This window comes from Zalophus californianus, chromosome 4 (assembly GCF_009762305.2).
Source record: "Zalophus californianus isolate mZalCal1 chromosome 4, mZalCal1.pri.v2, whole genome shotgun sequence".
Taxonomy (NCBI): Eukaryota; Metazoa; Chordata; class Mammalia; order Carnivora; family Otariidae; genus Zalophus; species Zalophus californianus.
In genome coordinates, this window is record NC_045598.1 from 11,844,564 (window position 1) to 11,868,778 (window position 24,215).

Below are 24,215 nucleotides of genomic sequence, written 5' to 3' on the forward strand. Positions count from 1 at the left end.
GTGAGTAAGGACCCCACATGATCTAACAGTCTTTGCCGAAGAAGGACCAGCAACAGCCCAGGAGCAAGGTGTCTAGCAAGCTAAGTGCTGAGCTAGGAGTAGGTGGACACCATAGTAAATAGGCACATGGTAGTTTCATCATCTAAGGGAACAGTTTCTGGAACACAGACCTCTTCCTGTGATCTGGCCCTTTCCTGGGCTTGGCACCAGAGGGGCTTTCCCACCAAGACCACATTGTAAAAGCTAATGGCTTGGGGAAAGAATTCAACATGATGTAATAGGAGAAAACACACTTATCAGACAGACTGCTAAGTGTTGGCCGAAAGCCAGGACCCAAGGCCAGCTGTCGGCAGGCTTCTGCTTGGGAAATGCTATTAAGAAAAACGGGAGTGTGAAAGATGGGAAATGCAATGTTTTAAAATTCAAATCCTAAAGGCAAAGTAAAAATCTTTCCACGGATGAGAAATTACCAAAAATTAAAGTGGTGCCATTTGACTTACTCTAACATCTTCTAGGCTCAGGCCATGGTTTACAGACTGGTAATTTGTAACTTCCTATATCAACCAAAGAAATGCTCTAGTTCGTTGCACTTTATCTCAGAAATGGCGTGACATAAAAACCCAACCTTTATTTGGGTCACATGTGAAAGAGACAGTCACAAAGGAGGGGCCGCTCCTGAGGTGAGCCTTGCATCAAAGAGCTAAGCACCCGACACTCAACCCAATCAGTAGTAGTCAACAGCCAGGCAGAAAAATGCATGTCGCAACAAGGGCAGAAATCACTTCTAGAAGGAAGTATTACTGAGATTACCTTTCAGGATCAATTTCCACATTGTATAAATATGGATGGGTGTGCCCAACGTGCTTTGGAAGTAAAAAGAAGCCCAAAGGGAAAAAACAGTATTTTTTGATGCTTTAAGGATTTCTCATGATACTGACATCTTGGAATTCCCTACCAGGCCCCCTAAGTGATACCAGAGAAGGGGTTCCAAAAATATCTCTAGGAGATTTCCCTAGGCACCTTAGCTTTGTAAAAGAAACAGAAAGTGAGAAAGCTTTCAGGGCTTAAAAAAAAAAAAAAAAAAAAAAAATCCACATATGCCAAAAAAAAGGAAAAGGCAGCTTCTGAGGATCAAGTTTTAAGGGAACAAATGTGGTTTTTGGCAACTTGCAATCAAATACGATTGTCAGAAAATTCCAAAATCAGACACCAATATGTTTTCTGAGACACGGAGGGAGCACGCTAAAGACCAGTGGACACTAGGTGGACAGGCGTCCCTGTATAAACACTGCCTCATGGTGATCCTGGCACACACACGTGGAACAGAATTCCTGGCTGGGTAACTTTCCTCAGTCCCAAGGGCAGAGGGCATGACCTCAAAGAGAAGTCTGCACAGGTCCCGTGTGGTTTTAAAAGGAAGAGAGGAAGAGTTCTCTACAGGCTCCTTTCACCCTGCCAGCTCCTGGAGCCCGAGGATCGGGAGGCTCCACGTGCACACCTTACACACGCTCTTTCTCTAACTCCAAGAAGGCCACATAAAGATTTACGGGGGCTCTTCAGTTGCTTTAGGTAAATTCTGACATTAGTCTGTTCCCTAAATTCTGGGTCTAGTTACCAGCAAAGTAGAAAAAGGCAGCACAGCCTCTGCTAAAACACAGCAACAAATTTATCTGAACCAGGACGGAGACGTCTCCCTCTCTGTAAACAGAGTTGGCTATAGAATATATATTTATAGATTTATATATAATTTTTTTCTTAATGGAGATTTGATCCCAGCCTGGAGTGAGTGAGGTTGGGAACTGGGGTTTTGGTTTATGGGAGTATCTGTCCTTTGTTTTCCCAATTCTCAGTCCAAATGCTTGCACGCTGGAAAATTAAAAGCCACAGAAAGGGAAAGGGGTTTAGAACACATTATCTCTTTGCTCGCACAAAGTACAAGGCGTTTGTTTTTGGATAGTACTTCACATTCTGTTTCTTGTCCATGAGTCCTCCAAATATGATGAGTTCACCCCTGCCTTGGACCACTGTATGCAGGCTGGTTTCAGGAGGTCCGACCACAGAACTGCTGTTAAATACTTTCCATTTGACCCGCCCCTTCTCCTTGGTGTCTTTAATGTCTAGCACGTACATCTGCATGGGCTTGCAGTTCATACTCTGGTACAAAGGTTTGCCAACATTTAGGGACTGAGGAGGGTGGTGGCCCAGGCGGCGAGCAATGGGAGGTAAGGAATGTCCATCTCCTTGGGCAGGCCCTGGGCGGGGAACGGGCACTGTTTCTCCACTGCTCAGGTTCTGGCTCCCAGGAGAGCCTGGAGAAGACCCCAGAGGAGGACTTAGTGCTGCAGAGGCTGAAGGGCCTTTGGATGACATTGCTTTGATGGCTTCTAGGCTCCGACGCAGGGCACCTGGGGAGACAGCTCCTGCAAGGGCACTGGCCACATGTGGCGGGGTGTGCACACCATTTGTCTGTTCAGGAGGATGTCTCATGCTTCCCCCAACTGTCCTGTTGTCCACACCATCCATATGATTGCTACTCGGTGCGGGTTTCAGATCCCAATTCAGATCTATGGATCCTAACCTCAGATCTTTCTGATCCGGTAGTGACCCTCGTCGGGGGGCCAGAGAAAGTCCCATTTTGAGGTCATATCCTTCAGTGGTAGATGGAGTGCTAGGAGATACAGCCTGCACAGGGCTGTCCAACGAAGAGCCACCTATAGCTGCTGTTCCTGGAGACAAATTCCCACCATTGAGGATGGGAGAGCCATCTCCTCTGGCTGGGGAAAGGCTCCCTTCCCGGGAACTTGAGGGGGTCTGCCTTTGAGCTCTGGGTCTCAGTGTTCCCCAGCGGCCGTTAACACAAGGGGCTTCATCCATACTCCTTACTGGAGAATGAGAGCGGTACTCTCGGGTTTCAGGAACCAGGGCTGGAGGAGTGGCACTGATAGGCGATGGGCGGGAGTTCAAACTGGGGCTGAGTGGGGCTCTCCCACTAGGAGCCTGGCTGAAGACCACCACACACTGCCCCACCTGGGAGACAAAAGACCTATGTTCAGTTCTGATCATTCATTTAATATCAAACATTTTATTTTATTTATTTTTTTTAAAGATTTTATTTATTTATTGAGAGAGAGAATGAGATAGAGAGAGAGAGCACATGAGAGGGGGGAGGGTCAGAGGGAGAAGCAGACTCCCCGCTGAGCAGGGAGCCCGATGCGGGACTCGATCCCGGGACTCCAGGATCATGACCTGAGCCGAAGGCAGTCGCTTAACCAACTGAGCCACCCAGGCGCCCGTAATATCAAACATTTTATTATGAGCACCTGGGCAGGCCAGGCATTCTGTAGGTACTGGAGACACAGAGGTGAAAATAATGTAGTCTGCCTTCTAGGCTAGACGGGGAGACAGACATAGGAACAATATATGGCTGAAGCATGACAAGGGCTATCATTAGAAGTATGTCTGCAGGATAGGGGTGGGGTGGAGAGAGGAATCAGTTTCTGTCTGGGGACCCTGAGGAAAGGTTCACAAAGAGATGCTTAAGGCTGGCACTGAAAGGACCAGTGGTGGGGGCTCCTTGCTGACTCAGTCAGTGGAGCGTGCAACTCTTGATCTTGGTGTCAGGAGTTCGAGCCCCACCGCTTGGCACGGAGATTATATAAATAAATAAATAAACCTGGGGCTCCTGGGTGGCTCAGTCGGTTAAGCCTCTGACTTTGGCTCAGGTCATGATCCTGGGGTCCTGGGATAGAGCCCCAAAGTGGGCTCCCTGCTCAGGAGGGAGCCTGCTTCTTCCTCTCCCTCTGCCATACCCAACCCCGCCCCCTCCCCTGCATGCTCTCTCAAATAAATATACTTAAAAGAAAAAAAAGGGATCAATGGGGCTCACACAGGTTTCCCATCTAGAGGTTCACAATAAGCAATGCCCAAGGAGCAATGGTTAATGTCCACTTCTTTTATGATATATCAAGGTGTTTTTTATTTCCATACAAATTTGCTTGGAAACCTGACGAGCCAATTTGGCTTTACAGTCAGTGCCCTGCTTACCCGACAAGCTGGGTGGCACCACAGTTCTGGGGCCCCATGGTCTTCATTTTCTACCTTGAGCGGCTGCCAGGCCCAGGGGCCCGAGTGCATGTGCAACAACCAAGCATCCTTGAAGAGCTAGAAGAGAAGGACCAACACCAGGACTCAGGTGAGGTACGCTACAAAACACATACACATACTGGGAATCCCAAAGCTGGGCTGTCTGGTCTAGAGAATGTGTAGGCTCTTTAGAAAGAATAGCAACACTTGTGGTCACTCATTCACTCATGCCCTCATTCATTCACACACTACCACTGGCCCAGAACATGCGATTGTGCTTGTAACCCATGAATCAATTGTAAGTGGTTTTGAATTTTGCCTGTGGTTGTGTGTGTGTGTGTGTGTGTGTGTGTGTGTGTGTGTGTGTGTGTGTTGGTAGGGGAGAGGGTAGATAATACATATCTGCAACTTTCTGAATCTGCATTCTTAAATAAATTCCATGTAAACTCTGGCAGTTATCAGCCTGTTTTTCTGTCCCACCCCTCCCTGAAAGAAACAATAGCAGCAAACCTTACAGCCTAAAGAGGAAGTGGGAGTAGGAAGAATATAGATATAGATATGAATATTTAAGAGACAAATGTCTCTGATTTAAAGCACCTCTCACCCCACAGGGGGGAAAAAAAGGAAAAGAAACAGAGCAGAGTTTGGCCAGAAAATACCACAGCTATATACCCAAAGTGAAAAAGGTACTCTCTCAATAAAAAGGACGTCATGCTCACAAGGTGAGACAAGGGAGCAAGTTTTGAACCCTTAGCAGCATGTGCCTTGTAATGCCACACCAGCAATACTCACAGCATTGGGACCGCCACACCCTCCAAGGATTAAGATAGTTGCATCATCTATGACAATCTGGGGAGAGGAAGACATTTAAAATAAACCTACAAAGACACAGGCATCTGATCTCCTATGCGTCAGTGGTATATGAAAATAGCCTACCCAGAACCCAAATTAAGAGTATTCCAGTCACCATAAACTCTCCATTCTCCCAAAACCATGTCAATTCCGATCCTTGTGAACAAATTACTGATGATTCACCTGAATGGATATATTCCTTGTTGATCAAACATTAACGTGAGCGTACATAAAGTGCAGGGTTCTCTTGAGAAATGAAACAGCAAAGTAAATGCTTTGGGGAGAGGCATAATATAAAGGCACTAAAAATAAATACAACCCATTAGAAGTTGAAAAATAAATACCAGCAAAAAAGAACGACAAAGTCTCTTTGGCTTATTCATGTTGGCAGCTTACCTGACTCCCTCCTCCCTTTCCCATCCTAACCGGAAGATGCTACAGTGTTTGCTGAATAGTTATTTTAATTCCTGAGCACCTGAGATTGGCCACCTCGAGGATGAGGACTGGGGCCGGAGATGTTCGGCTTGGACCACGCCCACTGCTCGAGGTCAAGGACCCAGACATCGTTGCTCCTATAAGATAAGGACATAAGGTTGAAGGAGTTGGGAGCTCCCAGGGACCACAGAGCTGATATAAATGAAGTTACATTTATATTTTATTTATTTTTTAAGTTATTATTTTTAAGTAGGCTCCATGCCCAACATGGGGATTGAACTCATGACCCTGAGATCAAGAGTTGCACGCTCTACCAACTAAGCCAGCCAGGTGCCCCGGAAGTTACATTTATAAAGATGCCTAGCAAAATGCCATGGTCAAAGCTTTTTTTTTTTTTTTTTACTATTATAAAAGCTTATTTAACAAAAAAGTTCAATATGAAAACGCACACGACCTGATTTTTATATCGTAGTAAAACAGGTACTATGGAGGGGACATGTGGAAGCAGCTGATTTCTTCTGATGAACACACCCATTGTTTATACTCGCTCCAAGGCTTCTAACATGATGATACCATGTCCTTGTGTTACCGCCGTTCCAGTATCATTCTGTGGCCCACTAGTTGCTATCTCCACACATTCATCTATCACAAGATTCATAAACAGATCGAACCCCCACAATATTCCTTGGACATGTCTGCCACCATTTAATTTCAATGACAATTTCTTGTCCATAAATTTTTTCAACTCGGGAGGGTGAGCTTTGCTCATGGTGTCTACTCGGCAAGCTGAAAGGTGCTTCCAAACGGAATTCGTGGCATCCCTCATGCTCTGGTCATAGCATCCTAAACTATATTTTTCTTCCCCTCCTTTCCCTGGAGCCCATCTCAAGACCTTCAAACCTTTGCTCTTCCCACTGACCCATAAAGCCTCTCTTGAGTCATGTCTGCAGCCACATACTAGTACCTGAAGTACGAGTGAACCAGTGTTAGCAGGAAATAGCTACTGGTCAAGACACAGCCATTCAAAAGCAAAAACCACAAGGAAGAGAAAAAACTGATGTAAAAGGTAGCTCTATCACTGTCCAGGAGATAAAGATTTATCGATTCTGGCTACAAAAAGTAATTTCACCATGGCTAATGAGATCTGCAGTTTTATCAAGGGCAAACTGGCATCTCCAACCCTCAGGGGACCAGTATGGCAAGGACAGACTACTGGAAGGCAGCCTCTATTTTACCATCACCTCGCTAAGGTCATTTACTCATACAGAGGAACACAGGAACAAGAACTCTAATACTGTAAAGACCTAAACTTTCTCATCTGGGGGGCAGCTCAGTCTCTCCACAACTGTTTTGAAATAGGAAGATGGGGAATACCTTGTCTAACAGAGAAGAGAGTTGGGTCTGGAATGCTTTTACTGTTGACAGCTCATCAACTTCCCTCTCATGACCATCAATGCAGCTACCATCAACTCAGATAAAGAGTGATTCCGATGGATTGCTCTGGCCCTTGCCTCTGGCCTGAGCTGGCCAGTTGTGGCCAGAGATGGTAAGGACAGTAGGTAGGGAGCACAGCCTCACAGAAGTGCATCGGACCTGACAGTTTTCTCACTCCTACCCACTCCCCCAACCCATCTCATTTGGAGAATGAATCATTTACAACCTGCCCTGTCAATCTACCTCTCTTCTATAAAGCCCGAAAGGGCACAGGCTGAGACATAAAGGAGAGAGCAAGTAAAAGCACTCTGTGCTTCTTAGAAGGTGGCCTTCTGTGGGCACAGGTAGAAACAAACAAGGTGGAGGCTATATAAGAATTCGATCCCACCGAATGAACCACATACCAAATAAAAAGATTCTACACAGCTCTGATTTTGTGGAGGAAGTTTTCCAACCTATTGCTCTGTGATTAGGGGATCAAAACCTAGAATGCTAGGAAGCAACAACTGGTTGGATCAACCAGAACCAGGCTGAGGAATACTGACCTGACTAGTTCACTCTTCCGACCTGTTATCCCCAGGAGTATTTACCTTCAGGTCGATAGGCAGCAAACCAAATATACTTACATTTGCCGGGATCCTAAGGAGCCACCGAAGACAATCATTTTATCATCTATCACACAGGAGGAATGGCCAGCCATTGGAGGTGGCCCATGGGTTGTCACAATGCAGTTCCACCTAATACAAAAAGAGAGGAGGAAGCCAGCAAGTCACACCACCTGTATCTGGTCTTACGTGTTTAAGGTGGAAACAGTAAGTAGGAATGCCTTTAAAATGACAATCCTATCACCTTCAGTAGAGATACTGTTAGGATAATAAATGGAAGATGGCAGAAGGTATTACGCCTTTCCTACAAACCTGCTAAAGCTATGCTCACTTTCAAGTTCTCAGTGTGTATGGCTTAGAGGTGGAGTGTAGAGGTGACCAGAGACGCCATCATGACTCCTTGGCTGCTTCAGCCTAATGTGCTAAAGAAGGACCACCTTCCACTTCTTTCTACAGTCCTGATCAGACGCAGCTGCCAAGAGCCCTGTACTAAGTAGTCCATTACAAGGAAAAAGGAAAAAGAGCGTCAGGAATCAGTCTTCGAGACATAGCAGGGAACAATGAATCATCTGGATCCACAACACACCTGAGGAATGAGCAGCCAAAACTGAAGAGCCTCTATTCTCCAATTGGCACATTTATTTTTCTAGGAAGTGGAATAAACCTCTTCCACTTCTTCTCTTTGGAACAGGGGTTCTTAGCTTTAGTTTATTTTTTTTTAATTCTTTTTTTTACCTTTTAAAAAAACTTCTTTAAATGTAAGCTCTACACCCAACATGGGGCTTGAACTCACAACCTGGAGATCAAGAGCCACATGCTCCACCAACTGAGCCAGCCAGCCGCCCCGTAGCTTTAGGTTTTAAGGGGGTCCTGTAAACTTTCTGAAACTGTCAGCAAATCTGTGCATATGTAAATTTGTTTCCCGGAAAGAGTCCAGAGCTTTTACCAAATTCTCAGAGATTCCTGGACACAAAAAAGGTAAGTCGTCCATTCATCTGAAATCTGTTATTAGATTTCAAGGATTGAAAGGATCTTATCTTTGTGGCTTACCAGTTTTTAGAAGGTGAGTAAGTGTGTATTTCATCAAAGAATCTCTCTGGTTGGTGTAGGGGATACGGGCTTGGCCGCGTCCAGCCACCAAACAGCACCAGTAGGTCCTTGTACACGACCAGAGTTGCTCCAGCTTTAGGGGAAGGATAGGACCCTAGGAAAGGTCAATAACATCATGGTTAGGATTCAGGGTCTCACAAGCCATAGGCAGGTTGTCTACAGATCACCTTTCCCTGAAAGAATCACAAAAGGGGAACCAATATTATAAAACATAAGGGAAAGGGGGAGAACAAAACTGGTTTGAAGTCTGACAGAAAACCATCACCAATTTATACAACTTTTTTTTTTAATATTGATACACAATGTTATTTTAAGTTTCAGGTATACAACATAGTGAATCCACAAGTTTATGCATTATGCTTAGTTCACCACAAGTGTAGCTACCATCTGTTGCCATACACCACTATTATAATATCACTGGACTTATACATCATTTATAATTAAAAGAGAGAAACCTGAGTTTGAGGAAAGTTACTTATTTTGCTTACCTTAAATTAGGGATGAGAGTACCTATTTCATGAGGCTGTTTTGAGTATTAAAGAATACATCTGAGGGGCACCTGGGTGGCTCAATCAGTTAAGAGCCTGCCTTCGGCAGGATCCTGGGAATCAAGCCTCACGTTGGACTCCCTGCTCAGTGGGGAACCTGCTTCACCCTGTTCTCCCCTGCTCGTGCTCGCTGTATCTCTCTCTCTCTCAAATAAATAAATAATCTTAGGGGCGCCTGGGTGGCTCAGTTGTTATACGTCTGCCTTCGGCTCAGGTCATGATCCCAGGGTCCTGGGATCGAAACCTGCATCGGGCTCCCTGCTCCATGGGAGGCCTGCTTCTCCCTCTCCCACTCCCCCCGCTTGTATTCCCTCTCTCGCGGTGTCTCTCCCTGTCAAATAAATAAAATCTTTAAAAAAATAAAAAATAAATAAATAATCTTAAGAAAAAATAAAAAATACACCTGAAGCACATACACAGTGCCTGGCACAAAGCAGGTGTTCAATAAATGTTGACTCTCTTGCCCATCCCTTTAATCAGCTTACTAGAACCCACACAGGAAAAGAATGTAAGGAATCTAGCGAGTACACATACAGGCTAGTACCTGGATGCAGCATAAAAACGGCTGCTGTTAGCAAACCTGGGTAAAACAGGTGGCAGCCTGGAGTTCTCCATTGTGTCGAGTCACACGTTAGCATGGTGACCTCTAGGCCTCTAGCTGTGGGCCTCACTAGCACAAATGGGGGCAGAATTTCAGGCTCAATATGAAGGCATTCCAACGGAGCTGCAGGCCTGATACCAGCAGTGTCTATTAAGGCCATCCAGGCTGGACTTCTGAGCTACGTTGACCAAATCTTGAAACAACAGAAATATGGCTTATGCTAGAAAACCTTAGGGATAACAAATGTCACATAGAAACAGGATTTTTCAGAGCCTTTTCTGTCTTTTAAATAACAATTGCTATTTCTCCCAATCTCTTACTCTACGTGCCACATTCAGTTTGCTAAAGATCAAAGAAATTTGTCTCAATACCCAGGTGTCAGTAAATACTGTAATATTCAAGAAAAAAAATTTTTGTTACCACCACAGGATCCATTAAAAAAAAAAAAAATCTTAAGCAGAAAGAATCCCAACAGTATATTAAGCTAATAGCAGCTGAGGTGCTCCCATTCAGGTAAAGAGCTGGGCCCCTCCCCTTCAGCAAGGGGTTTTGGGAACATGGTTTGAAAACCCCTCTTAGACTGCTTTAATGGTGTTGATGACAAAGTCTCAAGGCTGAAAAAGTGAGCAAGTGGCTGTCTTCCTTGGGCTCCCACTTAACAGGAACTTCCATGATCTACTGGGAAGGTACCAATCCTCAGACAGTGGAGTGAGCATCTAAGAGTACTATGTGGCATCAGCTATTTTGAGCACTCTCCTAACAGAACAGACATCAATCCAAACAGGATCTGACCAAAGAAATGAGTTTTCTCTAGGAATGATTCTGCTGTCAATGAGCAGCACTGACTGAGGGAATACTGGCTGAGGTACTCCATGAGCTTGCTCCTGCTACCCTCATACCCTTCTGGAATCATGACTAAGGGGGCTGTTGTCCTTCACAGAGTCTTGTGATCTCTACTGAAAACTTTTGCCTTCCCATAGGACACCTGGGTGGCTCAGTCAGTTAAGCATCTGCCTTTGGCTCAGGTCATGATCCGAGGGTCCTGGAATTGAGTCCCACATCGGGCTCCTAGCCCAGCAAGGAGCCTGCTGGTCCCTCTGCTTATGCTCTCTCTCTCCATAAACAAAATTAAAAAACAACAACAAACAAACAAACAAACAAAACCCTTGCGTTCCCAGGAGGAAGCCTCCTAGAAAACTTAACTAATATAGTGGTCTAGTTAAAATGCTAGTATTTCCCCAAAATGATTTAATTTGTGAAATACCAAACAATGCTTCAAGTTCTTGCCCTAACTTTGGAACTCATAAATACTATGAAAAAGTTGGAAAAAACAAATAAAACACATAACAGATTCAGCAGAGTAGTTACTTAAAAACCTTCGAGACTAAAATTTGGTTTGGGATTTGAAATACTAGAAATCCTGGCTTTTAAAATCAAGTGTACAAAATGAAACAGCACCATTTGCAATGACGTGGATGGAGTTGGAGTGTATTATGCTGAGCAAAATCAGTCAGAGAAAGACAAATGCCGTATTTTACTCATATGTGGAATTTTAGAAACAAAATGAACAAGGCGGGGGTGAAGAGGGATAAACCAAGAAACAGACTCTTAAATACAGAGAACAAACTGATGGTTCCCAAGGGGAGGTGGGAGGGGATGGGTGAAATAGGTGATGGGGATTAAAGGAGGGCACTTGTGATGAGCACTGGGTGGTGTACGAAGTGCTGAATCACTATATTGTACACCTGAAACTAATATTACATTGTATGTTAACTAACTGGAATTTAAATAAAAACTTAAAAAAATAAAATGAAGCAGCAGACCAAGGGTCCCCAAAACAAAAAAACATGGAATCAGGAGCGCCTTGCTGGCTCAGTTGGAGGAGCATGCAACTCTTGACCTTGGGATTGTTGAGTTCAAGCCCCATGTTGGGCCTAGCACTTACTTTAAAAAATAAACTGATTAAATTTTTAAAAAATCATGGAAACGATCAAACAGAATTTTTAATTGGCCATTTGTATCAAATTTACATCAAAAAATTTTAAGTGCAGGGCACCTGGGTGGCTCAGTTGGTTAAATGTCCAGTTCTTGATTTCGGCACAGGTCAAGATCTCAGGGTGGTGAGTTCAGCCCCATGTCTGGCGCTGCACTGAGTGTGGTGCCTGCTTCAGATTCTCGCTCCCTCTCCCTCTGCCCTTCCCCCCACACTCACTCGCTCACACACTCTCTCTCTCAAATAAATAAATCTCAAAAATAAATTTTAAGTGCATATGCTTTCAATCAGTAATTCCATTTCTAAGGATTATCTAATGATAGCTGGAAAAAATGAAAAAAGAGATACATACAAGGATGCTCATTTGAACTGTTAAAGTAGACCAAGGAATAGTTATATAAAAAAACACTATGTGGCAATTAAAAATTATGGGGCTCTTTATTTGTCTTAGAACAATCAATGTCCATTCTTTATTAGGTGAAAACTAAAAGCAGCAACTGACCATGTGCCTATGTTTAGGGGTTATGGGGAAGGTGGTAGGAAAGGATGGGTGACTTTTTTTTTTCCATAAAGATTTTATTTATTTATTTACTTACTTACTTTAGAGAGAGAGCGTGGGAGACATGCATGAGTGGGGGTGGGGGGGTGGGGATGAGAAGCAGCCCGGAGGGAGAAGGAGGGGCAAAGAATCTCAAGCAGACACCGTGCTGAGCACAGAGCCTGACATGGGGCTCAATCTCATGACCCTGAGATCATGACCTGAGCTGAAACCAAGAGATGGATGCTCAACTGAGCCACTGAGGCACCCCAGGTGACTTGGTTTTTAAGAGAAATTGCAATTACTACTATTAACTACTGCTACTACTAATGATAATGACTAATATGTATATTTATCATATGCTAGGCACCACCCAAGTACTTCGCATGCAAAAGCTAATTTAATCCCTCCCTTTAAAACAAAACAAAACAAACCTCCTAGTTTTATTCCCATTTTACAGGTGAAGAATACTGAGGCACAGCTCATTTAAATAACCTAAGGTCACAGACTAATAAGAATTCTAATCTTATTTAATCGGGATTTAAAGCTCATTCTTGGGGCACCTGGGTGGCTCAGTTGTTAAGCGTCTGTCTTCGGCTCGAGTCATGATCCCAGGTTCCTGGGATCGAGCCCCGCATCGGGCTCCCTGCTAGGTGGGAAGCCTGCCTCTCCCTCTCCCACTCCCCCGCTTGTGTTCCCTCTCTCGCTGTCTCTCTCTGTGTCATATAAATAAATAAAATCTTACAAAAAAATAAAACAGAACTCATTCCCTTAGCCATTTTATTAAACTGCTCTTCATGCATATACATACATCCTTTCTGAGTAGTTGCCACAAGCAAGTCAGATACTTTATTTTTTTTTAAGATTATTTATTTATTTATTTGACAGAGAGAGACACAGCGAGAGAGGGAACACAAGCAGAGGGAGTGGGAGAGGGAGAAGCAGGCTTCCCGCAGAGCAGGGAGCCCGATGTGGGACTCGATTCCAGGACCCTGGATCATGACCTGAGCTGAAGGCAGACGCTTAACGACTGAGCCACCCAGGCGTCCCAAGTCAGATATTTTAAAAGGTGGGAGTGTTTCAAAGCTGAAAAAACACTTTCCTAAGTCTTAATTAATTAGGTAAGCCACAGAGAACGAGTACACAAGAGAGGTAAATAAACTGAACAGAAGGCTATTCTTAGGACCTCTTTTTCCCCACAAGACTTTGGGTCACAACCTACTGCTGTTACAGGACACTTTACTTGTTCTCTGAACTCTCCAAGGAAGAGTAAACTGGGGCCAGTGACAATGACATATCAATCCTTAAGAATCACCTTAGGTAAGGACTTTCCAAAGTGACTTCTTGGAGCGCCTGAGTGGCTCAGGCGGTTAAGTGTCTGCCTTCAGCTCAGGTCATGATCCCAGGGTCCCAGGATCTAGCCCTGCTTCTGGCTCCCTGCTCAGTGGGGAATCTACTTCTCCCTCTGACCCTCCCGCGTCTTGTGCTCTCTCTCTCTCAAGTAAATAAAATCTTAAAAAAAAAAAAAAAAAAGTGACTTCTCAAATATCTTGACCTTTTAGAAAGCCAAAATCCTTCCCTCTACTTCCTATCCCAAGGAGTGGGAGAACTCCCTCATCCAGCATTTCCAAGGCCTATTTCATGTCACAAATATATATTTTAATTTCAGCATCTTAAATATTTTGATAACTAAGTAAGGTCATAAAGTTAACTGTGTTCCTCCACCTAGATTTGTAAGGAAGGTAGGAAAAAATTACCACACAAGAACAAATGAAGCGGCGGGGGGGGGGGGGGGGGGTGAGGAGGGCACAGAATTCAACATACAGCCCCTATTTAGTTAGTTCAGGTAGGAGAAGTAAAAAATACTAATGTATCAGATTTTCTATGACCCAATTATGCATATAATGTTTGTATTTGTTGCAAATTGGATACTTTTAAATTCTTGTTACTTTAAGAATCAATAGTGAACCCTCTGTAATACAAAGTCCCTAATTTGATCATTTCTAAGAATTTACGTCTTTCTTTCTTTCTTTTTATTTTATTTATTTGAGAGAGAGCAAGGGCAGGAGGGGGAGGGGAGAAGAAGGAGGAGGAGGAGTAGAAACAGACCCCCCCAAGCAGGGAGCCCCACCCCGGGGCTCTGTCCCAGGACCCTGAGATCAGGGCCTCAGCTGGAGGCAGACACGGACGGACTGCGCCACCCAGGCGCCCTCCTATTTTTTTTTTTTTTAACTTTTATTTATTTTTTTTATTTTATTTATTTATTTTTAAAGATTTTATTTATTTATTTGACAGAGAGACACAGTGACAGCAAGCACACAAGCAGGGGGAGTGGGAGAGGGAGAAGCAGGCTTCCCGCAGAGCAGGGAGCCCGATGTGGGACTCGATCCCAGGACCCTGGGATCATGACCTGAGCCGAAGGCAGACGCTTAATGACTGAGCCACCCAGGTGGCGCCCTCCTATTTTGAATTTGTTTAAAGCAGAGGGTCTTTAACTCCCCTCCCAGTGATCTTAATTCAAGGTTCACAAATCAAATGAATTAAATTTATCGTGAGGTCAGAGACTGCGGGGTCAATGAACTTTGGCAATTTCTATAAGTTGAAGAATAAACGGTCTTTTTAGCCAAGCGGAGTTCTAGAAAGCAAACAAGTCTGTACTAGAATTCTGAAAAAACAAGAAAACTCATATTCAAATTACACACCTTTATCTATGTTTTAAAGTTCCAAGAAAAGCAAGCTATTTCAAGAGCACTTAAAACTTTATTAAAAACCCAAAACAAACAAACAAAAACCCTCAAAACATGACCACACCGTTAGATAAGGGAAATAGCTTTTATATGAACTAGCCCTAGACAAAATGTGGGGTCCAAAACTTTGAAGAACTGTACATATGTGCATCCAATTCCTCCCATACGGTAGCTAGAATGATACCATATTTGTTTAATAATTTTTTATTAACACACACCTGCCTACCATGCTAGAAACTGATTTATTGGAAATCTGGTACATTATAAAGTACTTTGACAACAGCAGACCCTCCACAGTTAAGAGGCCCATCATTATCATCATGGTGACGTATGATGAAATAAATCCCCTTCCCTTAAGAAAATTTATTTATGAAGAATTTATACTCATTAGGACATCTCTTGGCCTACCTTCAAAATAACGTGGCTACTAAGCCTCTAGACAGTCTAAATATCATTGTATCACAAAAGTAGAGGAAGAAAGGGTGTCGCTCCCATGCAGGCTCTTGTCAAGCACCACAGGACCGAATGTGCCCATATCAAACCATGTTACTCGGGCCTGTTCCTCCCCCAGAGCCAATAGTTAGCCTCACAGGGTTCATTCCCCAAACATAATCACACAGATCTGATCAATGGAGCAAATCTCTGAACAAGGCACAAACCAAAAAGGCAGCTGTGGGAAACTGGATAATCAGACAGGCACCCTCTACACAGAACTAACATTCCCTAAAATTAGTTCAGATGCTTCCCAAGGTTCCTATGAAATCAGGGAATTTCACATGTGAAAGACAGTGGCAGAATTACAAGGCATTCTTGTTTACTTTTGCAAAGAAGACGGTAAAACAGTGAAGCAAGTTCAAATTCTGGTTTGGTTTCTTTGCCACTTTCCCACAACTGTAGTTTCTATTCACACAGAACGAAGGACTAGAAGAACAGCTCAAATGTTTGATACAAGATAAAACAAGTACTGGTTTTAATTAGGGATGCGTATAATTTTATGCATGGCTAAAACATTATTTCTACATCTCTATTCCAAGATCAGTCTTTATTAATATTATCGATTTATTATTAAGGTGTTATAAACAATAGCCACCGTCCCCCTGGAGCGTTAATTCTCAAACTCCAGCTTATGTTAAGTTAAAAGCAGCTGGAGGACTTGTTACAATACAGGTTGCTGGGCCTCACTTCTGCCTTTCCTATTTAGTAGGTAGGGAGTGGGGGCCCAGAGGTTACATCTGTAACAAGCTTCCAGGTGATGTTCATGTTTGGGGACTAGACTTTGAAAACCATGTTGCAGAGTTAAACCATCCTTGAGTGAGCATGTTAGGTAATGCTCCTAAATGACATTAACATGGAATATATACAGCCTGTCTTTCTTTTCTTTCCTTCCCTCCTACCTTCCTTCCTTTCTAAGATTTACTTATTTGAGAGAGAGAGAGGAAGTGAGCGCATGTGTGTGTAAGGGGGCGGGGAAGGCAGCGAGGGCAGGGTCCCACATGGGGCTCCATCCCACCACCCGTAAGATCACAACCTGAGCCTAAACCAAGAGGCGGACGCTCAACCTATTGCGCCACCCAGGCACCCCATACAGAGTTTTTTTCTAGGCACACTCAGTATATGACTATATGGAAACCTTCATTTTGGTTAATAACGTAAGGACAAGGGTCCAAAGTGGGCTTTCCTCAACAAATGCTTTGCTCACAGGGGTGGTGAAAAGAACCCTCACATTTTCAGTATACAAACATTTCTCCTCATCTACAGGTCACTTAACTTACACTTTGCAAAATAAATAAAAAGGAAAAAAAAGTTCTACCTACTGGCTTTCAGGCAAACAGCTTTAAGACTTATTTACAGCAACATAGGTTACCTGCTAATAGTTCTCCATGACTCTGAAAACAGAAAGACTTGACGACTAGGAATTAGGGACTTACAGGAGGTAAAGTTTGAAAACGACTATGAACATGAAAAATTTAACCATGGGACTCATGAGCATACTAATAGATCCAGAAGAAAAGTACTGGATAAAAATCTTTTATTTTGCTCATGGAATTCCAGAAAGTTCTGCTATGTGATTTGCTTTTTAAAGGGGGCTTGGTCTAAACTGGTTCTTAACTGGCAATCAAAAGATTTTCCTCTGGATGCTTTCAAATATTTTACAGTAATGATGCCGATGGGGATGTTAAAGCATGAGTAACTGCTGAAGTTCCAGGTCACAGTCCCCACTTCGTGTTAGCAACTCTTCACATGCACTCACTTTCACATGCAGGGTAGGTCCAAAGAAAGGCACTCCCTCGCAGCTCCACAGGCAGCACCCTAAGTCCTTCCCACGCCTCCAGGGCAAAGGAAGACCAGATAGACCAGACTGACCTACAATCCTACCTCACAGCTTCTTTTGTGTGGGGTGCTCCTTCTCTGTGGTAGCCAGGAGCCTCGAGTTGGTGTGTGCACAGGGGGTAGGAGAGATGAATTTTGCTGAGAGAATCGAAGCTGGGTCTTGGGAAGCTGACCAAGCCTTTGGCTTGATAGAGCTGTCTTTATGGTAGTGTGTGAAGTGACTGACCTTGACAGCAAGAGTTCAGAGGTCAGGAAAAGAATAATTTCGAAAGGCATTTCCCAGAACACCATATTAGCATCTGAATCAGAAAACCGAGAGGGTACGAGGGGACAGGCTAGAAAGTAAAGGCAAGATATCCCTCAAAGAAAAACTGCTGCAGTTATAATTTAACTGCTTCTATCTCTAAACTGTTGGTTTTATAGGTAATACTTTGTCACAGAAACAAGGAAAGCATGTTTCACAGTTTTATCGTTTGAGGAATGGAGAGACAAAAGGGAAAACTGAGAACATTGTACAATTTCTGAGTATAAAATCTGTCTTGGGCTGTAAACACCTGGAAGACAAATAATTATTCCGAATGGTCTCCAAAGTACACAGCCAAGGTCCACAGGGGTTCTGTCTGGAACAGATAACAGTCTCTCTCCTGATAATGAAAATATTTCCAATTTACCATCAATGTGGCCAATAATAATTACAGTAAGTCTTTGCATTTATAGAGATGCCCTCAGAAGATACAAAAATACAGTGCTTATTTTACAGAAACAAAGTAGGAAGCAAATATAAAGTTATTATTTGGCTAAGTCACTAGAGAACCCCTAAACAGCTTTCTACAACTTCAAGTATGTTGTTTAAACAGTCTAAGATAGAGATTTAAGTTACAAGGAACATGGTACTGGATGCAGAACACTAAATTCTTCTGCACAGGCATGGCCTTCTTTGGGACCTCTGCCAGCATATCCCTCCTATTGCTGAGCTAAAGAGCCTCCTGGAAGAGGAGGGGTACACAGGGAAGGGACATCCTGTATCTACTTCAGTCCCAAAACTTAACACACTGTGTTGAAATTATCCATTTAGAGTCTCCCAGTAAGATTTTACTATCCTAAGGGGCAAGAACTATTTCTTATGAAAATGCTGAACTAAACCCAACCCTGGAAACCAAATGGTTAAAGATCCCTCCTGAGTTGGGATAAAAGTGGCTCCAGTTAATCACAGCCTACCCTGGAGGCATCAGTCAGTCACTCGGCAGGGGTAAGGCCAAACACTTTTTGGGGTGTCTCCCTTACACTGCCTTTTTTTTTTTTTTTCCTATTTCATTCTTCAGTTGCAAAATGGCCAGAAAGTTACTGACTGATATCAAAACAATTCACTGATATTAGACAAAGCCTGTCTGGATCTCGGGCTTTAGGGCATAGATTTTCATTACTATAATTATACCCACATCAAAACATCACTCCTTGGGTCACTTACAGAACATCCAAAACAAGAGGAACTTTTATAATGAGCATGAGAAACGTTTAGATCCTGTATGCCCGCCACAGGCATTAACAAAAAGAAATTCCCTATTGGCACGGTTTTCACTTCTAAATAAACGCAGGAGAAAGGCCACTTGATGAATAGGATAGCACTTATCAGCTAAAAATTGACACGAAACCAATAATAGTTCCTTGTTACCATTTCAAGTAGTCTTTTTGATTCAATTTCTCCTGGAAGAGAAGAGGTCCACAGTCTGCTTAATCTGATAACTTGTTAATTGCAGTTCTAATGGGGGTTGGAGAGTGGGTACCCTTTGAAGTGGCTCTGTTTAGAAGTAAAAACAATGTTGCTAGTCATAAAGTTTCTGGCCTGGTGTCAAAACAGGAAAATCCTAGTCAGGCGGGAGAGAGCCAAACTGAAATATGGTATAATCTTATTTATTCTCTCTCCTGGAAGACTAGGGTTTACCCAGATTTGTGCTATGCAAATTTTCCCACTCTTCTCTCCAGCAGGAGAGAATGTGTACCCACCTTAGAAAAGCATGTATTCTGGAAAAATCCCAGGTTCTGAACTTTATACATAAACAGGAAGGATTCCTTCCTTTCCTAGGGGAACCCACTGGCTCTGCTCTCATGCACATCTCCCGAGACCACCACAGATCCAGGTTGTTTCCAGGACTGCAAATGGCTAGAGCAGACAAGGAGAAATGACCAACTCATAAAGAAGATTAACCAGGAACGGGTCCAGGGATCAGGAAGTTGCTAATATAACAAAGAACTTAAAGTAGTAGCTTAAATAATATCCTATGCCTTCTTCACAGAGATTATTAACACTTGGAAGTGGTATCTGGGCACCTGGATGCGTTCCCTCTATGAAAACAGAAAAATGTTTAAAATACTTCACAGTCATTTTAATCAAAAGCAAATCATCTTAATAAAAACACACAACTGGCCTTAAAAATAAATTGTAACAAATTGTGAAAAGAATCCAAAATTCATTACTGTGCTACTTCTTTCTTCATAAATCAGATTTCCTTCAAAAATCCATGTGTCCATACAGAAGTCCTGACTCGACACAGTTTAGAACTTATTTTTTTAAGATTTTATTTATTTATTTGAGAGAGAGAGAGAGAGAGAAGAGCGGGGGGAGGAGCAGAGGGAGAGGGACAAGCGGATTCCGTGCTGAGCAGAGTCTGACACGGGGCTCGATCCCACGACCCTGAGATCATGACCTGAGCTGAAATCAAGAGTCAGATGCACAGGCATGGCCTTCTTTGGGACTCCTGTGTGACTGAGCCACACAGGCGCCCCTATAACTTATTTTAAACATGCCATCTGCTGTCTGGAACCACCAGTTATTCTATTCTTAGTGCTTTATGTTCTCTCTGGATTGACTGATTGGTTTATTGGCTGTCCCCAACAGACCCTGCATCTTGTTCACGTCTGTACCTGCTATATAGCTAGGAAAGCACCGGCCATAAATGCTCAATAAATAAAGGCATGAAAATGAATACAGACAGATGAATGCAATCACTTTTCAAGCTCTGAGAACTTGAGGATAGCTTCTGACTACTCCCCACTCCATAGCTAGTACTTCAGTATATGTAAAGGTGTCAACTTCATCAGATTCTATATCCCCTCTCCAGCTGAATACCTTAATGGGATATAATCTGAATATAAACTAGGAAAGGTAGGTACTACCATCTCTACTCTAAAGGTAAGGCAAGGGGCGCCTGGGTGGCTCAGTTGTTAAGTGTCTGCCTTCAGCTCAGGTCATGATCCCAGGGTCCTGGGATCGAGCCCCACGTTGGGCTCCCTGCTCAGTGGGGAGCCTGCTTCTCCCTCTCCCACTCCCCCTGCTTGTGTTCCCTCTCTCGCTGTGTCTTTCTCTGTCAAATAAATAAAATTAAAAAAAAAATAAAGGTAAGGCAAATGAGATGTTAAATAACCCATTTAAGGTCGCCAGTTACTAAGCAACAGAGATCTGATGCAAACCTGTGTCTGTCTGGCACAAAAACCAAGCTCTTAATGGTGTTCCCAACCAGCCTCCCTCCCTCTTCCAACACATTCCTCCCATCACTTTAGGTGGGGAGGCCCTCATTATGAGAGTATCTTTAATTATTAGACAAGCAGTCGTTCCTCCCCAATCCTCTATAATACTTAGTTACATCATCAGATCTTCCTACTTAGAGCAGGAGGCCTAAGTGAACAGAGAACTCTCTGGGATACTCACCATATCTAGAATATTCCTTTTTTTTAAGGTTTTTATTATTATTATTTTTAGGTAATTTCCACAGCCAGTGTGGGCTCGAACTGACAATCCCGAGATCAAGAGTCCCATGCCCTACAGACTGAGCCAGCCAGGCGCCGCCACTAGAATATTTCTTAAAGTTGACAAGTAGGTCTTAAGTAAGTAAGAAATGAATGATATGTCCACAAACTTATATGAGAATGTTAACTGCAACTATATTCAAAATAGAAATATCCCAAGTATCCATCAACAGGAGGATGGGTTAAAAAAAATAGTATATTCACATTATGGAACACTCAAAGCAATGAAAAGGAATAAACCACTGGTAAATGCAACCACACAGATGAATCTCAAACAAACCAAGATGAATCTCAAATCACTTAGATGTCAAAAGGTGGTTACCTCTGTGGGGAGTGGTATTGACAGGAAAAGGCATGAGGGAACTCTCTGAAGTGACAGAAGTATTTTGTATCTTGACCTGGGTGATAACCACATGGCTGTATACATACTTTTTTTTTTAATGAGGTTTATTTATTTATTCAATTTTTTAAAATATTTTATTTATTTATTTGACACAGAGAGAGAGACAGTGAGAGAGGGAACACAAGCAGGGGCAGAGGGAGAAGCAGGCTCCTCACCGAGCAGGGAGCCTGATGTGGGGCTCGATCCCAGGACCCTGGGATCATGACCTGAGCTGAAGGCAGACGCTTAATGACTAAGCCACCCAGGCACCCCTCAATTTTTTTTTTTTAAGAGAGCACACATGTGTTGGGGGGAGAGGGGCAGAGGGGTAGGAAGAGAGAGAAAATCTTAAGCAGGCTCCACGTCCAGCACAGAGCCTGACATGGGGCTTGATCTTAAAACCCTGAGATCATGACCTGAACTGAAATCAAGAGTCAGGGACTTAACCAACTGAGCTACCCAGGTGCCCCTACATACTTTTTTTTTTTTTTAAGATTTATTTAAGAAAGAGCGTGGTGGGGGGAGAGGGAGAGAGAGAACCTCAAGCAGACTTCCTGCTGAGTGCGAAGTGTGTGGAGCCTGACGCAGGGCTCGATCCCAGGACTCTGAGATCACGACCTGGGCTAAAATCAAGAGTTGGACTTTCAACCAACTGAGCCACCCCACCCAGGCATCCCTGTATACATGCTTTTACAAGTCGGAGTTGTGTACTTAAGATTTGTTCATTTTACTATATATAAATTACGTCTTAAAAAAGTATTGTTAAGAAAAAAAGAATAGCTAACGTCTGAGCTGACAGAGTGAACTATCAACCATGTTTGTGCCACTGTCACATGGCATCACCCACCGCTTTAACCAGTAAACAGAAAGACCATTGATCCACTGCCAGAAAATTCATTATGTGAGGTCGTCAAGAACATATTCCTCAAATAAAATGCAATCATGCTATAACTCACACATGTAAATCAAACAAACAGCGAGAAACATTTTAAGATTGGGCAATGGATTTCAGAAACCTTACTAAAATGGGAAAGAAGGTAAAAAAGGAACAGCATAAAAGCCAACAAATCAAATATAAAATCCATAGCCCATAACCACTTCTAGAGAGAATTATGGAACAGAGGAAATTATCCGGGGCACTGCTTGTGTGAAAAGTAGGATTCGTTAAAGCAACAGTTTAGGAGTTCATTTCCCAAAGAGATGAGAGGTAGCTTCTAAGCTTTGAAAGGATAAGGTAGTATCCAAGGATTTAAGTTGCTATTTCAAGTTAATAAATGACCCATCACAACCCTCACCCACCAAGAAAGACCACCCAATAGATCGTTTATAAATCTTCTCAAAGTTACAAGAGCTGGAAAGCTTGAGAAACTGGACCAATCCTGACTGTATAGAGAATAAACAACCAAATAATATGCACCTGGCAGGAGCTGGTATGAGACACTGCTGAGTGTCCTAAAAACCAACAGTGTCATCCATGCGGCAGGAGTCAGGAACGACTCTAGGATAGTATCTTTTGTGTTCCCCCCACATAAGATTAGGCTTCTGCAATTTCATTGAGGACACAAAGTAAAATCAATAAATCTATATAGCAATGGAGATACACAGGGATAAGGCATCATGCAAAATGAAGTTTACTGTGCTCATAACACATCAAGTGCTGTTGGGGGGAGGGGAGGTTATGTGGATACCTGAGAAAAACAGAAACCCTAGATGGTCTGAGAGTTTTACTGCACAGGACACCCAAGAGCAACCAAAAACTGCTTGTCAAGATGGTAGGCAGACAGGATAACAGTGTGCAGATATGAAAGCCCAGAATTCTCTCTCTCTTTTTTAAGATTTTGTTTATTTATTTGATGGGGGGTGGCGGGGGAGGGCAGGCAGGCAGAGGGAGAGGGACCAGCAGACCCCCGCTGAGCAGGGAGCCCAATGCAGGACTCGATCCCAGGCCCCTGGGATCATGACCAGAGCCGAAGGCAGATGCTTCACCAGCTGAGCCACCCAGGCACCCCTGATGACCTGTTTTCAGAACAGAGAACAGAAGCTTGGCGTGTATTTGAAAGGCATATGTGTTCTCTTGTTATATGGTACAATATTTACCAGTTGATAAGCATCCACCTCTCTCTCATCTCCATAGAACTGGCATTCTCAGAACACATTTGCATATAATGGTAATTTAAAAAAATGTATAAAGTGTTTAGATGCAAAACAATACTAAAAAGCAGAATCTCATGCCTATGAGTAAGTACACTAATACATTATTTTTAAAATTCCACATTCAGCTATTTCAATGTTAACACTGACACCTGGGACCTACACCGAGGAAAGGAGTGTGATCTTTTCCAGAACAGACTCTCCTGGTTAGCTGTTTTAGTTATACCTGGTGCCAGGTATCAGTCCCACACTCCCTTACTTGTTTTGACATTTCCTGGACACGTTACCACAGGCTTAGGAAAAGGCAGTAGAGAACCTAAGACTAAACTTTTCTACCAGACACAGGACAGCAAAACATCAATGGATCCAAGAGCCCTATGTGCATCATTTTTAAGGTATCATTTACATAGTAAGAGAAACAATGACACTCTGGGCAATTATTTCTGGACAGTTCCAGAACTTTCCAGCTTCTAAGGCTATCCTGGCCTTCCCACAGACATCTGATACGACCGATATGACCAATACTCTTTCTTTTTGCTATCCAACTCCAAAAGTAAACTAGCTTTTCGGCTGGATTACTCAGTGATTTTGGAAGATGTTA

General features: G+C 43.1%; 1 protein-coding gene across 1 annotated transcript in view; it reads right to left on the minus strand.

The window, feature by feature from the left end:
* Positions 1–1,194: 1,194 nt before the first annotated feature.
* Positions 1,195–24,215, minus strand: part of FBXO42 (F-box protein 42) — a 101,607-nt gene continuing 78,586 nt past the window's right edge. The window contains exons 5-10 of the mRNA XM_027621506.2: positions 8,460–8,613; positions 7,431–7,541; positions 5,411–5,507; positions 4,876–4,932; positions 4,045–4,161; positions 1,195–3,027 (exon numbers count right to left, since the gene is read on the minus strand). Coding sequence (XP_027477307.1) covers positions 1,912–3,027; positions 4,045–4,161; positions 4,876–4,932; positions 5,411–5,507; positions 7,431–7,541; positions 8,460–8,613 — 1,652 coding nt within the window. The 3' untranslated portion in view covers positions 1,195–1,911. The remainder of the gene's footprint in view (positions 3,028–4,044; positions 4,162–4,875; positions 4,933–5,410; positions 5,508–7,430; positions 7,542–8,459; positions 8,614–24,215) is intronic.